The sequence below is a fragment of the Anser anser genome (assembly GCF_964211835.1).
Source record: "Anser anser genome assembly, contig: SUPER_W_unloc_3, whole genome shotgun sequence".
NCBI lineage: Eukaryota > Metazoa > Chordata > Aves > Anseriformes > Anatidae > Anser > Anser anser.
The window spans coordinates 904825-923095 of NW_028154229.1; the positions used below are offsets into that span (position 1 = coordinate 904825).

Genomic DNA, 18271 nt, shown 5'->3' on the forward strand with positions numbered 1-18271 from the left:
ATTCATATAAATCAAAGGAAATCAAATGCAACCACTACTGAGGAACTGTGAAGCACCACAAAGCCTTTCACCCAACTAAAAGATGTGCCTAACAAAAACTTCTTATCTAGTAGGAGACACTGTAGGCAACAAAAAAGCTTGGGAAAAACGATTCAGCTACTTCTTCAAATAGCAAATGTAGGCTGCTAATGTTCTGTTGCTAACATTCATTCCCACAATGTTTTTCTCAATGGGCCAGACTCTGCAGTCATCAAACTTCTACAGACACTGGAGAGAACAGCAAAAACTGCTTTGCTCTGGTATAAATCTGTTGACATCAATAGGGATGTCCAATATGTGAGAACAGAAGACGTTCAAGGATGCAGGATTTGATTTGCAGTTCATAACATTGTGACGACGGCTTTGAACACAACTCAAAAATTTAAAGTTCCTTAAACAGTGATGTGGAACTCAGATGGCAAAAAGTCTTTGAAAGACAGATCACAGCCTCCACAACAGTTGTGTTACTGCACAGGCCAGCCTTCTGCTCTGGTAGCTCCTCCCTCCCTTATTTTCCTTCTCAATAACCAATTCAGACAAACCTTCATTTGGATAGAAGATTAGCTGCTGGCTTGTGATCCAGAACACTGCTGCCAGAGGGTGGGAAAAATAAAAATATTTAAGGAGAAAAGAGCTTGGAGAGTTGCAACATGATAGAGACGTGGGTGCAATGATGGACTATTAAATGTAATAGGAGAGAAAATCCACTCCAAGCAACACCGTTTTGATCCAGGAGACAGAAGTCCGTCCCGGACAAGGTGAATACCAACAGAAAACAACATGGGACACCTCAGCACGCAGAGCTGTCGAGCCAGAATGGACTCGCCGAAGGGCATTGCAAGGCCAAGGCAGCTAGAATGGCTTATTTACAATTAGCAATTAAAAGACTTAAACAGCCACGTTGGCTGTTGGGACACAAACCCAAGGACTCAGAAAGCCTGGGTTCAATATCTGCTCTACTGGGCTCCATGCATGTGTCTTGCCATGCCTCATTTCATCACCAGTAAATCAGGAATAATAGCACTGCTTCATCTGACAAGCACATTAGAAGGATTAATAGATTAAATGACTGTGGAATACTTAGATAGTGCGGTAATGGCAGTCACAGAAATACCTAAATTGTTCGGAAAGATTTGAGGCCAGGTGAGAGCATGCAGCTCCTATCCATACTCTGTGTGCTGCCGTGGTGCTGGGACCTTACCCACTCCCAGCTCAGTCCCACAGGCTCACTACAAAAGCTCAACCCCAAAAACAGAAGCGGGATGGCAGAGAACAGCTGTGGCACAACACAGCAGAGAGGCAGGACGTACCTCGCCTGTGGGGAAAGGGGATGTGTGCCCACCGAGTGTGGGCACAAGAAGGGGCTGGAAGAAAGCACAAGGGGGAAGAGCTCTGACGTCTTTCATGCAAGAGTTTTGCCTTCTCTGAATGAAAACCAAAAGTTCTTGTTTAAAAGGCAAGGAGGCACTTCAGAATGACAAGAAAATTTCAGTGAAACAAAGAAAGAATGAGACAATTTGTCAGGCTGAAACCATCAAGAGTCCAGCATGGCCACATTCAAAAGGACATGGTGACATTATCTTAATGAATTTCTTCATATTTCAAACAAAAACCCACAGATTTTTTCAGCCTGTTTCCTCTGCTCCAACTTAATAAGTAAAGGAAGCCAACACAAATAAAAGCAGATTTGCAATTCCTCTCTTGCTTACCAAAATAGCTATGCAGTACAAAGAGGTGACAGTCCTTCGTTCTGTCACCAAATGCTGACAGAGCTGTGCTACCTGCTATGTGGATCCTCTTCCAGTTTCACTTTGACAAGAGCAGGCTACGCAGAGAAACCGGCCTCATCTCCTCAACACCTTCCTCCCTGCCTGCCTCCTCACAGCCTCCTCACCTCCCAGAACAAACAGCTCAGAAATCCTGCTCAACCCTGCGCTGCAAGCATCCAGACTCACTGTGGAAATGGGGTTAATGGTAAGGAGAACATTTTTTCCAGCAGCATTAACTGAGACTAACTGCTTACAGACGAAGCCTGGCAATACCCAGGAGAAAAGATTAATATTTAAAGAGTTTTCTTAACACAAACTTAAATACTTTAACTATCCAGCCTATGTCTCTGTTGTTTTACTACCATGTTGTTAAATGCAGCTGGACAAAACGCGAGCCAGCCAACACCAAGGGTATGACCAGCACAGGGCTCTGGGAGAACACACTGCCACTACGCACAGGTGCATGTATTCCTATCAGGTCAACAAATTCTTCAAAAGATCTTTTTCCTCTGTGTTGAGAGACTTTCTAGGCAAAGGGAAACCTTACTTGCATCTTTCAAGTGCATTAGCAATATAAAAAATTAAGGTGCAAACAGCAGAAGACAAGGTCTGCTGCTTTACAAATGATCACAGCTATACTTGAAGCAGGTCAAGCCACAGAAGTGAGCAGCATTCTGTTGTTGAATGAGCTTGCAAATAGGATCAGTTTTCATTTAATATGGCTTTCTATGACAAGAACATGGAAACCAAAAGCCATTTACACATGAGACTGCCTAACAGTGCTGTGGGTGGTAGTTTGATGCTATTCATGTCAACTGCCCCCAAAATGCTCAGTTCCAAATGTGAGACCCAAAGAAAGATGACTTTAGAGTTAACTCCAGGTAACCTGTCAGGAACATTTTCTAGAGACATATAGCACTACTTTCCACGTCTCACATGTTGACTCCCTGCTGAAACAGGGATAAATTTTATCCTTTTTAAAACAGATCGAGAAAACTTAAAAGCCAAATGCCTCTCATTTACCAGCGCAAATCACAGCAAGAATCACTACCACCCGAGAGTGAAAATTACCCTGGCAGCGTGTTTCTGTCCCCAGCAGCTTCAGGGCTGGACAGAGGTTCAGTCCCCATGACCACTCAGCCCTCTGCCCGATGCTGCAGTGAGCCAGACTGGGATACGAAGCCTGTTACCCACCGGCTTTTTGCTCCCTCCTCCTTTTGCCTCAGGCATCTCCAAGCCACAAGCAATATAATTTTAATTTTACCTCCATGTTCCTTTCACTGGATTTCCTGAGATTTCTCTCCCTAGCTCCTTCTTATCCAACACCACCACAGGCCGTTAGTAACTTTGCCAGGAAATCCTGGCAAAACTAAGAGCTTCTAACCCCCGACCTGAAGCAGCAGCCCTGTCTGGCAGCAAGAGCCTGGAGCAGACCCCATCTCTTTCTGTGCAACACACACTTCTCTAGAGGACAAATCTTGGATTTTACACTTACTTGCTTTACAAAAACCCATTTTCTTGTTTTATTATATGGGGAAGGTTTTTTTTTTGGTAAGTCTAAATCTGTAAATAGGTTTTACGGTCACTTACATATATTGTTTATAGCACATTATCTATTTTCCATTTTAATCCTGAAGAAAATTGACCACTACTTTGTGGTATGTTGAAACCACATATTTTTCAAGCTGGCATACACAGTCGCCACTTCCTTGGCTGGCCATATGTGTTCTTTTCTTTTATTTGAATTTTATTTCATGTGGTTTAATTGCAGTGTTTATTTACATGGCAATGACAGAGCATTAATTTTACTGTAGAAGAACAAAAGGATAAATGAGTGACCTGAATGGCAAAACTCCAAGGTGCCATTTCACCAATACCACACATCAAATATTTTGATCTACACAAATTATTTGAAAACTACCTCACTCCCAAACCCAAGTAATGACTGAACTTATACTGAAGGATGAGGTTATCACCTTTCATTAATATCTACACCACACCTCAGGCTCTTCTTTATTTATGAAGCTTTCAATATTTGGGCTAAAGATGGAGTCATTTCCAGAGACCTGCCTTGCACTTTCTTGCTTCCCTGAACTTACCCTATCTGATGCTACAGAAAGTGGGAAAACGTATGTTCTTTAAATAACAGGAAAACACTGTCTGTGCTCCCACCTCTTCTTTTGAGTCAGGGAGGTGCAACATTCCTCCACTTGTAGCAGCAGTTTTTGTTGATTTGTTTATCTCAGGATACTGGCCATGTTGGTTTTTGTCCCTGGAGTTTTTATGAAGGAACTTGGAGGTCTAACAGAATGAAGAATTTCTGAACTCTTCAAGAAACTATGGTAAACCATCATGAGGGTATTTTGCCTGAGTGTTGGTGAGACATCTCAGTCACGCAGGAGTTAACAGAAGTTAGCAAAAGGCAGAACAGGCTGACAATTAGTCTGGGAAGGCTTTAAATATCTATCCTGGTTTGCTGTGAATCATATAGTGCTTCATCCATTTCTCAAAAGAAAACAAGGACAAAAAGTGAGAGTTTAAAAAGCAGATTAAAAAGAAAAACACACACACAAAAAAAAAAAACAACACCAAAAACCTGACAGTATCAACATTAGTAAAACAGTGAACAGAGATGCTGTCAGACCTCCTTTGGACGCTTGGAAGAAGCAAAAGGTGGCCCCAAAGAGGCTTTTTTCCTTCATTTTACATTCAACACAACTCAGGAGACTATTGGGACAGACAGCAGCAAAGCTGTGACAGCCAGGCATGGAGAAGCCTGCATGACAGTACTGATCTCTGTGTTGTGCTGTGCTATAGACTGGCAGTGGAGATGCCCCGATCATTCCAGCTCCATAACACTACGTTCATTAAATGCTGGAGAGCCCTTACTGTGTCTTCTAGGTTGTCCCAATTTATGTGGGATTTTTTTTCTAAAAGCACATTTTCCCCTGTTGCTGCCAGTGTAATTCAAAAGGCTTTAACTGATAGGTCTTACACCATTTCCCTGGGTACGCGGTTCAACGTTCTGGTAGCTTTATGAAAACCCTTCTAATCGACTATTTTGTTTTCTTTTATTTAACACATGGCCAGCACATTCCATACCCCCCAGGCATCACCCCATTCATCAGACATGGTGCAAGAGCCCTCTCAAACAACCCATTTCAAGAGGAAAAATTCAAACTGTTATTTCCACTCCTTAAACACGCTCCTTAAACTCCAAAATCAATTCTCCAGCATCAACTAGGACCACAAAAACATGTCCATAAATTACCGTCTTCAAAAGCCTCCAAGAAGCTGGTTAAGAACACTGACATCCCTGTACCCCCAGAAGTCCCCGACAGGTTTCCCAATATCCAGCCATTCCTTCCTGCAGAGAGGGAGTGTGGCACAGGAAGTGGTGTGATGGCTCTGTGCTAGAAGACCCCCTCCCTACCAACAGGCTTTAACAGATTTTTATTAGATCTGGGATCAAAGTTCACTGGGAGGCAGAGATACTCCCCATTTTCTACTCCTGATGACGCACTGTTTTCAGTGTTATCAAATCCAGTCAAATATACACCAAAACAGACATCCAGCTTCAGATTTTCTCTACAAAAGACCTGCTTTGGCAGCCTGAAAAGCTACAGCAGATGTGCCATCAACCTCAGTAGAACTAAGCCAAAAATCCTGGCAACACAACTGAGAACATACTTCTCCCACTTTTAACAGTCCAACAACAACCCATGAATAACACCAAAGCCACAGATAAACGTCTTACTGAAGACAGGGAATGATGAATTTCCTTTCAACACCTGGAATTCCTGTTCCAGCCTCCTCCGTAAGTCAATTTGTTCAAACAAAACCTTCTGGAGTTCCTCTAATAAAGAGAAAAGAAAAGTGCTTTTACTAATCTATATAAATAATTCTTGAGTTAACAGTCATAGAGCAATTCATTACTATAAGACAAAATATTTTAGCAGTTATTAAAAAAAGCGTTGCATAGACCTACAATAGATTTTGTGCAGAAAGCCATGAATATAAATCAATGTAATATATTATTTTAAAGTATTATATTAGTGTCATGTATTGATTGATATATATGCATTAATCTCAATTATATCCACCCAAAGATCCATATATTATTCATATGTTACTTGACAAGCTTAAAACATGGTACAGAACAAAAATGCCCCCTATTATACTCATATTCTATTAAAACAAAGAGCAGTTTTGTAACATAAGAGGCCCTTATTTATTTTACCTTTCCCCATGTTTTCTACATCCTTCTTCAGTGAATGACATGAATTGGTTTCTTGTGTGTGTCTGCCTTAAAAAAAAAAAAAGAAAGAAAAAAAAAGTTACTGATTTACCAATACTGCTTTCCACCAGTACTGTCTTTACTATGCAACTGCTTCAGAGAACATGGAATGAAAAAGGAAAAAAAATACAAAGAAAGAATAAGATTAAGTTTTCCTTACAGCATCCAAGTGTCATTCACAAACAGGACAAGACCTGCCTGAGACCAAAGACATTTTTCCTTGTACAGGCTCTGAAACCCCAACTGGGTACCACCTGCACTCCTCTGAAGTTCTGGCTCCTCTCAGGGTCTCAGAGGGTCTCAGACGTGCTACTGCACTCTGCTCTCTTGGCTCCAAAAACACTGTCAAATTTTACTTCTTGGACACATTTTGTGAGTACAGCACATCTTCACGTGCCTTGCAGAAGTGACTGCAGGACTTGCATTTGCTTCTAGTTCAGTAAAGCATCTACCCAACCACTACTTCCTGCAGGTGAGACTTGAGGTCTCCACGATACCAAGGAGAGTTCCTCTTCCACATATGCTGCCAAACTGGTCCACGCTTTCATTCCAACCCCTCCTGAAGATGCTTTTATCGGAGAATGACTAGAAGTGAGCTGAAAAAGGGTCAGAGCTTTGTCTACAATCTCATCTCCTCTCTTCACAACAGGAAATCCATGCTTTCTAGCTGGGTAGAATCCTGTTTCAGAATCCACACGCAAAACCCTTTTCCATAAGCCTCTTTGCCTTTGTTGTCTCTTCAACCTTATAATCTTCTATAGCTCCATGCCAAGGACTTGTTATAATTGTATTTAATTAACAACCAGCTGAGAAAAAATTAACACCAGCTGGATTTGCACCTAAAGGATACACCTGTGAGGTCAACAAAGTCAGAGACTTCTGTCTTTAGTTGCTTACATCACTTTTAGTGATACAGTAGTAAAAAATTTTCTAAATAACAGAATTTCACTATTTCTAGATATATACATACTGCTTCTTTCAGCCTTTTCCATTGCAAATAAAAACCAAGAAAACAAACAAACAAACAACAACAAAAATCTTCACAAGGTGTTATATTCACCTGGATGACAGTTTGACTTAAATACAAACCTTCTGACAGAAGGTTTTATTTTAATTATCTTGGGTGATTTTTTCCTCTAATTTCTATGAACAGGGTTTTGGAAAAAAAAAAAAGCCTGGAAAACACATTTTTAAAAGACAAAATACCACTCTCACTGAAATAACTGGGAGAATTTCTATTCCTTGTAGTTGAAGTATAAAAGGACTCTCAATAATTAAGAAAATATTTGGTAAGTAGTCAATTATCGAACTAATTGGACTAATTCTCACTTTTGTCCAGACAGTAAATGCACATCATTAAATACTGTTGAATAACCACAAGAAGGACACACATGTAAAGCTACTCATGTATTTACATATTTGGAAGAAAGAGTCAAAAAAAATTCTTGGTTTGGGGGGAAAATAAAAAGCTCTAGCACTGAAGAAGTCACTGTACAACAGGTAAGATAGTATGAGTTTTTTAAGCAGCTGCTGTCACAATGCATTTGATAGTAGGTTGTTACGATATGCAAATTTGAAAATTGAATTGGAATGTCTTGTTTCATATGCAGTCAGAAATCTTTTCACAAAACATTTATTTCTGTTTTTAAAAATTGATGTATTCTTATATCCAGTAAACCTTGAAGTCATAATATATGAAACATATCCAATAGCTATGCATTTCAGCATCTGCTCTCTTTTCTTATGTCCTTATTAAAAAAAGGAAACAACTAATTCAGGCATATACATTTACACAACTGATATCCGGTGCCAGCAATTCAATTTAAAAAATCTGTTTACATAACACAATTATAAAAAAAAATAATTTTGTATTATATTTGATATAAACAAAGTATTTTCTACAGGTAAGCTGTCTCACCACATTAAAAGAAATAACAAGCTTAAAAAAAAGAAAAAATATATCACTTTTTGGGCAGTGGTTTGAAGCGTTCCCATAATGCAAAATGGCCTTTTTTATCTTAGTTAACATAATCCAGTTTTAAACAGAATTGCTAGTAAAAGAAGTATTTTCTTAGATAAATACAGAATGAGGGTACACAATCAAAAAGGAAAAATTTAAGGTTAGGAAAGATACTTATTAAATTATAAATATTAGTGTATTTTTCCAAACAATTTCATTTTAGCCATTCTTTTCTGAATGTTTTATGCGCAATTTTGAGGGAGAACAGGCTCAGACAGAAAGTAACAGGATTCTTCATGGGTGGGAAGAGAAAGGGGAAGAGACGAGATCCTAGTACAGAGCATGGCAGCCACACAGACGGCTCTTTCCCAGCTGCTTGGATGAGCTTTCAGGGCCATACGGTTTGAGGCTGCGACTCGCTGGGACTTAAAGAACTACATTAAAATGAAAATAGGGGTGTGTAGTATGATGAAAAACTTCTCCAGCATCTATAGCCTCCCTACTAAGCTACTGAAAAGGCTTATTAGAAAATCTACAATCCTTGCCTCTCAAATAAGTAAAGAAGATGAAGGATAAAGTGAATGTATTTAAAGACAAAACCCAGCACATCAGTTTTAAAGAATCAACCGCATTTTTAAACAGCTTTCTGATGTTCAAACAAGGCCTTGACATTATTATTGTTAGTGGTAATAATGATAATAATCAGATGAGTTTCACCTTTCCAGTCCCCCTCAAAATGATAATCAGGAAACTGCTCTTCTCAGTTTTTCCATACTTCCCAGAGGCCTCATCGTGTGTTGTGTACTGTTATACCTTAATTGAAAGGGAGGAGGTATTGAATATTTAACCAGCTTCCTTTCTCTTAAATGTTAATTAAAAGCTAAATAGGTGTTTAAAAACAAACAAACAGTAAGCCCAAAGAATTTTAATCAGTCTAAGAAAAAATCACTTCCCCTCATAATAGCTCCACCATAACTCTCTTGGGTCTTGTCTGCTACACACAAACTTGGGCCTGCTCAGCAGCACATAAAACAAAAGCACTGAAAGCTGCACAACTCCCCTCTGTGGACATCTAGGGTTTGTTTCTGAGAGGTTCAGCTTTGGTTTAGTCAGAAAAATCGACCTGTACCTCAACGGCCTGCTGGCTAAGGACAGGAGGGGACAAAATATCCATGGCCACTCTGCACTGCCTCCGCTAAAGCTTCCAGTACCTCTGTTCATGCCAATTAGCTCGGGTTCTTTCCACTTAGCGCAGACATTTTTAATCTGGAATAAAAGTGGGTTATATTTTGGGGTTACACGAATGGCATTCTTATTCTTGAACATGAACATCCACACACACAGGAAAGGAGAAGTGGTGTCTGTGGATAGGCACGCCTCATATGACTATCATCTCTCTGAAAACAGGAGGTCCCCGTTTGTACATCGGCACAACCTCAGCTTTTGGATGCCACTATTTCATTAGCTCTGCACGCACTGGAGTAGTTAAGATTTGAATTTAAAAAAAAAAAAATCGCTCTGTCTGTGGCTGGGCATCAGCCTTGTTATTCCTGGACAGCACTATGTACTGCAGAGCATGCGTGGCCTGCAGCTCAATCCTACAAGGTGAGCAAGCCTGCAGCACTGATGGTCTACCAGGGCCACCATAACTTACATGTGATTTTTTTTTTTTTTTGCTGGACAGAGTACTGTGTGCAGGCACAAAGACCGTGGTGCTGATGATATTGGTATCTTCTGGGTACAAATATATATTTATTTAAAAAATATAGGCAGATGTGAACCAGCAGACTTTGAGGGTTCCATCTGTATTTACAATTAATGACTTGCTTTAGGACACACACAGTTCTTGCATTTGTCCTGAAGAAATCCTACCAAAACACACTCTTACTGAAAATATTCATGCATCTTGAATATTCATGCCACATTTGGGGGATGAATAATCAATAGGCTAATCAGACCTTTGGAAAATATGCCGATTTTAGGAAACATAATAAGCATATTTGAAGTGCTTTTCTGTACTGGGGCTGATATACATGCCTTGCAAAATCTGGAAATTCAAATGTTAATTTGCCCTGAAAGTGGTTTAACTTTAAAACAAACTAGTTCTATTTTTGCAGATATAAAGCCTAGTTTATAACCTCCATTTAAAGTTCAAAACATGGACATCCGATTTTAAAATACCTGCAAAATATCTCTAACAGATAGAGGAAAAAACAGTTTGGGGATTTCACACTAAACATTCAAAAACTGTGACTGACAAAAAAATATTAAATGTTTTAGACAACAAATCAATTGGCTTTTGGTCTGAGCCGCGGGCATACATCTGGGAAGTATTTCATAACTTTATTCTAGAAGCACATAACAGCATACAGCTAGAACATTTCTAATTTTTGGTTTGTTTTAAATGGAAGGTGAGATTCTCACCAGCATCTAGAAGACGGGGCTTAAACACCCCCACCCCCCAAAAAACAACACTGAATATTGTGAAACTTGCAAAAATAAAGAAATTTAACAACATTCTCCCCTTTTAATAATTCAAAGAGAGCTCCTAAACTCCTTAGTAATAACAGAAGAGAAAAGAGACAGGAATAGTAAATAAGGACCCAATCCTACCGCCTGTCTGCAGTTTTGTCTGCCGTGCGCATCCACATACTCACATGCAACCTTATCTATTAATTTGCAGTACTGGGTCTCAAATTTAAATTTCACCCCCACTTCAACTTTTAACTTCTTCGCTTTTTGGCAAACCCCTTCCATAATAAATTTAATGTCATTTAACTTCTGGATCCAGTGCTTTACCACTTATCCCCATAAAGACTATACAACTGTCCAGCTTGCCATACCTAAGACATACCACACTGTTTCCAGTCCTCTACAAACTACTGTAAATCTACAGTAATTGCACTAATATTTTCAGAGTTATTCTGGATATATATTTATGAATAAATGAAAGAAGAATCTGGCTCACTGTTCCTTGTCTGAAGTTTCCCTGGAATGCTTGCCAAGCCATTTTTTTTAGAAATCAAAAGAAACAAAACCAGGGAAATCATAACAACATTTGAGAAGCTGGCTTCTAGCTGTTATCATCACTTACTTTTAGAACTCACGTTTCTTATTAAAACAGATGCGAATTTAGATTGGTTTGGAAACAGCTTACAGAACTCAACTTCTCTTTAAAAAATATGCAGTATTTGCAACACAGCATTACAATGCCATTGTGTGCCTGACACGCACAGCTTCTCTACCCTTCAACTGCAGGTGCCAAAGGAGGGATGGGATGGCAAACTGCAGCTTTCCAAAAAAAAAAAACAAACCCAAAATTGGACTAGTTACATAAGTTGGTCATTGGTATCTTTCAAAACTGCTGTGGGAATATGAATAATTTTGAGCTCTTTCAGAACACTGCCTGACTAAAAAGAAGAGGGGGATTTTCACCAACAGTTTACTGGCTGTGCCGTACGAACGGCTGCAGGATCATCAAGCCCTTATCTGTTTCAGCCTTGGAAATAGCTCTGCCTCATATGACTTTCCAAGTTCACTGGCACATTGAGAATACTAAGCGAACATACGCAAATATTGTCTCTGGCACAGAAAACATGGCATTTGTTTTAGGATTCTTTTTGCTAAGTCTACTTAAGAAATACAAGTTGATCTCAAATCAAGAGGAATTTTTCCAGAATCATTTAATCTTTCTTAATCATATTAGGAACACACAGCTTTAAATAACTCATAAATGTATTGACTGTATTAAACAAATTGGAGAGCCAGAATATTCTGCAGAATGTTTTGACAATCAAGCACAAAAGCACTGTGAATATAACCCACTAATTCAGGGCAAGATTAAGGCAGCCCGATCCTATATGAATATACCGATTCAAATCTTTCTGAAGATAATGGGACTGTTCTTGCTTAGAGAGCACAGAGAAAGCATTTTCAGAAATGAGCCCCTAAACATTTTGCATTTCTTTACAGTCAATTTATCTCAGATCCAGTCCGGAGACCTTCAGACACCCAGGTGCTGCTCTCAGTTTACTCAGTATCTTTAAGACTCTCCCCAGATTCAAAACACACAGGGTAGGTCACATCTTTGAAAACTAAAATTTACATTTAAATTTACCACGTAGATAAACATATAGCTGCCACAGACACATAATAACAATGAATACAAACATTTGGGTATAATATAGAGAGAGGCGCTATAAAGTCTATGTAAAAAAGCAAAATATTGCCATAATTTACTTTTTAAAATGAGCATGGATAGAATCACTTTTGAAAAGACAAAAAAAAAACATTTTTTTTTTTCAAAATATATTGGCCACAGCGCAGGACACTTCCTATGCACAATGTACTGTATTCCTAAAAATTCTCGGGTTCTTAAGGTTTAGTTCTGCTAGTATCACTGTTGTGCTATCAGCAGTAATTGTTTCAAAGTACAGAAGGTAATTAGGTACTATCCACTGGTCCACAACCTTGATCCAACTCAATCACAAAATTGACAAAATCTAAAACACTGATAGGTTTCTTCCTGATATGCTATACCTAAAGTAGGTTTTATCAAGTATTCCTTAAAAATGCCCTTTAAAATGGGACAGATTTACAAATGTTTGTGATCTTTCAATTGTTCTCTGCTATTATATAAGATTTCTTCATTTCCACTCCTTGTACAACTCTCTCTCTCCCTGCTTGCTGTCTCATTTGACAGGCAAATTTGCAGACATTGCCTGAGGATAACAACCTCGTTTGACAGTCAATTAACCGTGAATAGTCAAAGCCAAGGCAGTTTGCATTACATAAATGGAAAATTAGATTCCTTTTTCCCAAGAAACAAAACCCTCTCCTTAAGACACTGCAATAGACAACTTAGTATCAAAACTTCTAATCACGTCTTTCCCAAACCCCTTGGAGACATTTAGCAATCAGTAAAAGGTGGTTTCATTTAATTTGTATAATGTAATTTTTGTAAATGTATTATACATTTTGTGTAGAGATCATTATCATGGAGATAATATAAATGTTGGCATAGATGTCATAAAACACCTTTAATGTCTTTCTGACAGATATTAAAAGCAATAAGCTGTGATCCTTTTTAATGGAAGGTTTCAAAGAGAACATTTCAATTATTGTCAGTTTATGCTTTTCCAGCCTGTTTCATTGTGTAACTTGATACATTTCTGAAATTTCTGCTGAAATATGTATGCCCAGCAATTAATAATCTTATTCCTATTAATGTCACTGCTTTCCACCTATTTGCATTTTTCTGTTATATCTGCTTGCAATTGTTTTTATCTTTACCCTTGTACTAAATATTCAGACATTTGATTATGAATTTGTCTGTCTCTTTATCCTCTACCATCTTCTGAGCCTACCTGCTATATCTCTCCAGAAGTCTCCTCCTGAAGGCTCTGAATCTGTGATGAAAAAATTATGCTCCTTGTTCTTATCTGAAATCCAAAAAAAAGGCAGTGCTTAAAATACTTTTGCCAGCAAGAAACGGCAAACCAGAATGAGTATCAGAATCCAGAAAAAAGTAAATACATATTGGTAAATTCAGCACGCACAGAGATGCGTTTTGGATGTGAATGAATATAGTGTTAAATTACCACTGCAGAGAGACTATTAGAATGTTTAATGGATTTTTTTTTTAATTGAAATCATGGAAGTAATTTATTTTTGTTTAAATTGAGGGACAGAACAAACCCACACAACACATGCAACTGCGAATTCCCACACCTTACGGCGAGCGGGCAGACCTACGCCTGTACTCACCTGAGAAATTATCCTCTTTTGTGGGCAAGATGACTTGATTACTCTCCTTGCTTTTCTGATTCTAGAAAAACAGAAAAGAGCGAAACGCACAAAATCAATACTGAAAACAATTAGGAGCAGATATGTAGTCTCAGACAGATTACCAAGAGCGAGCACAAGAAGAGCACCCACGGGAACAACATTTTGGGGGATCCCACCATGTTCTCTTTCACAACTGCCTTTCGGGAAGGAATATGTGTCCCCCTGGAAACTTGTGGGTAACCTCCCAGGTGCGTGCGGGGTGGGCAAGGGGCTAAGTTTGGGCCTGGATTATTTTCTCCCGAGCGTTAACCTGGGATGAAGGGGTGTGCCATTTCGCAATGACCACGGAAGACCTTGTGGTGCCAGACACCAACAGCCATGTGCTACACTGAGACAACAACTGAATAAATCTGCTCTTTTTAAGCCTCCAGAGATGGACTGGGCTGGGCCCGGTGTGCTGGGCACATTGTGAGGCACTCGCCGCCTCAAAACGGCTTGGTGCCGGGGAGCAGAATGAGGGGCTGCAGTGGGTCGGTTTTGGGGTGGGGACACAGGGTGGCCCTGCCACCGCACCAGGCCCCATGGTGGCCCGGCACATGGTGGGGGGACCCATCCAGCCTCCCCTCTGCCACGCAGCCCACTCAGGATGAAGCCTGAAGGGGCCATTTACATCTTTGTAGGAGAGCTGCTCTTCCAGCGACGGGTGGTGTGCCGGGCTGCTGCTGCCACTGCCGGCCTTGGGGTGCCTGGGAGGCGGCTGTGGTGGGACCTGGCCTTCGCCCGGCTTCTCCTCGACGGGTGGCCGGGTGAAGGGGATGGCAGCAGTGGGGCGATCCTGGCCACCCTTCTCCAGCGGACCCCACGTGAGCAAGAAGCGACTGGAGGCCACCAGGTGATCAGCCTCCTCCTCCTCCTCTCCGTCCTCCTCCTCCTTGGGGGGCTTGTGCCCCTCGACGTCCACCTCGGGCTCATCCTCCTCGGCCTCCTCCTCCTCGCTGGCGAAGCTGCAGCTGGTGCCGCCGGGGGAGAGGAGGTGGTGCGGGGGCGGCGGCGGGGGGTTCGGGTGCCGGTCGTAGCCCCCCTCCTCGGGGGGCGGCGGGGGCGGCAGCAGGAGCTGCAGCGGCGAGGCGGGGCGGCGCGGGCCGCCGTGCAGCTTGGCCAGGCTCTCCGAGTCCTCCTTGCCGCCCACCGGGCGGAAAGCACTGGAGTGGTGGTAGCCACCGCCGCCACCACCCGACTTGCGGTCACCCCCCGCAGCTTCTAGCAGGTGCGGGGGGTGCGAGGGGACCCGGCCGCCTCCCCCGCTGCCCCCTTCCGAGGCTGCGGGCGAGGCCGGCTCCACGCCGCCGCCTCCGCCAGGGGCCGACTCGAAGAGCGGGTCCCGCACCGCGGCGGCGGCTTGGGGGGGAGCGGCGGAGGCCGCGGCCAGCCCCGGGGCTCCCGGCTCGCCGCCGGGCTCCGAGAGGTCCAGAAAGGCCTGGCGGAGCAGCCCGGCGCCGTCGTCCAGCGAGCAGCCCAAAGCGCCGGGGGGCTGCGGCGGCGGCTGCAGGTAGGTGGGCACCGGCAGGCCGGCGGGCATGCGGGGCGGCCAGAACATGCAGAAGGGCGGGTAGAAGGCGGCGTCCCTGCTGCCGGACCAGAAGAGCCCCGAGAGCCCCCCGCCTGACGCCCCCCCACCAGCCTTGTGCCCCCCGCCGAGGGTCTCGGCCCCGCCGCCCCCAACGCCCTCCTCCTTCTTGTGGCACAGCCCGAAGGCGGCGACGGGGAAGCCGTAGGGGTGCGGGAAGAGCCCCCCGCAGGCGGGGAACTTGTGCAGCACACCGCCGAAGGAGCCCTTGCTGGGCACCGGGATGACCGGGTAGCTCCGCGGGCTCTTTCTGCCATGCACCGCCGCCGCCACCGCCTCCTGCAGCTCGTCGTCCTCCTCGAAGCGGGGCCGCTTCTGGTGCAGCTCCGGAGGAGCGGCCAGCAGGTGGGGGCTCAGCAGCCCCCCGCCCGCCACGGTGGCCGCCGCCTTCACCGAGCCCAGCGGGTGGCAGGGGGCGGCGGTGGTGGCAGGGGGCAGGGGGACGGGTGGCAGGGCCCGCTTGCGGCTGCCGCCATTAAACATGGCCTTGACGTCCTCCCAGGCGAAGACCAGCTCGTCCTGGGGGCTCTTGTCGGTGAGCTTGAGGTGGCGGCGCCATGAGTTGAAATTGGCGGCATCAGGCTGCGTGTACTTGGTGTCAGGGGTGCGGTGCGAGTGGAAGATGAACTTGTTGGGGGAGAAGTACATGCTGCAGTAGCTGCATTTGATGCACTTGGCGCGGGAGCTGTTGTAGCGGGCTGGGATGAAGCTGCCCCGGCAGCCCCATGCACACTCGTGCGACACGTCGAAGGCGAAGTTGTCCGGCAGTTTGGGCGGCCGGTTCTCCCCCAGGAAGGACTTGCAGAGCCGCTCAGCCTCCCGCTTGGTGATCATGCCGCAGCGGCGGGAGGAGATGGGCATGGTCCCAGCCCGCCGCAGGATCTCCAGCTGCACCGGCGTGCACTGCACGCAGGTGATACCCAGGGCCACCCGCCGGTTGTGAATCTCGTAGCTGAAGTTCTTGAGCAGCGTGTTGGAGATCTGCGCCAGGCACAGCCGCTCCTGCCCGTCGATCACCAGGGACACGATGGGGATGCCGTAGAGGATCACCTGCCCCACCTGGTTGGGCTTCATGGCGGCATGGCTGGCCCGTGGCTGGCTCATGGGGTCCGGCGGGTACGCGCTGGACGGCGATGGTAGCAGGATGTCTGTGAGGCCGGGCAGTGGGCTCGTCGCCATCTCCTCAGCGCCGGGGGGGGCTGCTCTGCTCCAGCTGCGGCCGCCCGGGGAGAAAGGGAGGGAGAGAGAGAGAGACAGAGCCGTCAGCCGGGGCCCCCATCGGGCAGGAGTCCGCCTGCCCCGTCGGACGGGTGCCGAGCATCCCTGTGCGGCTCCCCACTTGGCCGCGTTCCCCGACGGCAGCCCCGGCCCCTGAACCCGCCCTGACAAGGGAGAGAGCGGGGCTCCACAACAAAGCGGGGTGCTGAGAGCCGGGCCCGTTTGCACACAGCGTTTCTCCGACGGCCACCCCGCTTCTCCCGGCCCACGCATCCCCCTCCGCTTCCCCCCAAGCAAATCCCATACCCTCCCCATAAGGACGGCCCCCAGCCCTCGTCCCCCAGCCCGCATCCACCTCCCCATCCTAGAAAACCGCCCGGCAGCATCCTCCGGAGGGGGCCCCCTCCGGGGAAGGGAGATGGAAAAAGATCATTTCCCTGCCCTCCCGGCTCCCTTTACCTCCGCGGGTGCTCTCTAGCCGTGCCGCCGCCAGGTCCCCCTCCAACGGCACCTCCCCGTAGCAGCGCGGTCACCAGGACCCAGCCTCTGCGCGGAGCCTCCGCGCCTCTCTGCCTCCCCCCCAAAACGCGGGTGCGGTGACGTCAGCGGGGGGGGGGGGCGGGCTATGCCGCACACATTCCCCCGGCCGGGAGTCCGGCCCCCAGCCCTTCCTCCATCCATTCTTCCCTCCCTCCCCGCCACAGGTCGGGGCGCGCTCCCCCCGTCGCTGTCCCCCGGGACCCCGCTCAGCGCCCCCCCGGCCTCTCCCGCGCTCCGTCTCCTTTTAAGGGATGGGGGGACTTTTGCCTTCCCCCCCTCCCCACCATGGTCCGCTTCCGAGGAATTGGATGCGCTCAATGAGTAGAAAAGCCGCGTCTTTCCGCAAATTGTTTCTGAATACCGTCAGAAAATACAGAGCTAGGGGAGAGAGGGGGAAAATTAAAGAGAGAGGGGAAAATAATAAATAAATAAATAAATAAATAAATGTTGATTTCAGGCAACAACGCAGCTGCTGCGACCCGGGCGAGAGTGGCGGTGCCGCGCTCCCCTCCCCAAATTGCGATTGGCCAAAAAAAAAAGACAGACCCGGTCTGAGGTTCTCGCTGAGGAGCTCACAAAGAGCAACACGGCGCAAATGGGATTTTTCTAATTGCATTATGCCCCCAACGAGGGGAAAAAAAATAAAAATCCCCGCAAATAGTCTGCAGTACGGCTGCCACGTCTACCTCCTTCCCCTCCCCCCCCCCCCCCCCCCCCCAAACAGGTGAAACGTAGATATTTCACGGTCTTGCCGAACCTCGGCAGGGAGCAGGGGGCTGCCGAAGGTCCTATCCCGGCGGCAGGAGGGAGCGAAGAGGCCAAATCCGCCCACTGCCGTCTTGGGGAGAGGAAAACTGCGGAACCGGCTAAAATCCGCCGAAAAAACAACAAACAAACAAACAACTCTCTTCTGGCTAAACCGGGGGGAAATATGGACTATCGGGTGTTTTATAACACTCCTCTGTTCTTTTTTTTCCTTTTCACAAAAATTAATCCATCTCCGTCTTTCTCTTCATCCACATGAGCAACGCCAA

The 18271-nt window shown here is 45.2% G+C and overlaps 1 protein-coding gene across 7 annotated transcripts in view; it reads right to left on the reverse strand.

The window, feature by feature from the left end:
* Positions 1–17299, reverse strand: part of LOC310888890 (SKI family transcriptional corepressor 2-like) — a 35221-nt gene extending 17922 nt beyond the window's left edge. For 2 of the 7 annotated variants that reach the window (XM_083852509.1, XM_083852510.1), the window contains exons 1-6: positions 17157–17299; positions 14523–16692; positions 13832–13892; positions 13432–13506; positions 6049–6114; positions 5566–5664 (exon numbers count right to left, since the gene is read on the reverse strand). In XM_083852509.1, the coding sequence (XP_083708635.1) occupies positions 5566–5664; positions 6049–6114; positions 13432–13506; positions 13832–13892; positions 14523–16658 (2437 nt within the window). In that variant the 5' untranslated portion in view covers positions 16659–16692; positions 17157–17299. Of the gene's footprint in view, positions 1–5565; positions 5665–6048; positions 6115–6265; positions 6854–13431; positions 13507–13831; positions 13893–14522; positions 16939–17156 lie in introns of those variants that run through there. The other 5 variants (XM_083852511.1, XR_014576236.1, XR_014576237.1 and 2 more) reach the window with 5 other exon arrangements.
* Positions 17300–18271: the final 972 nt, after the last annotated feature.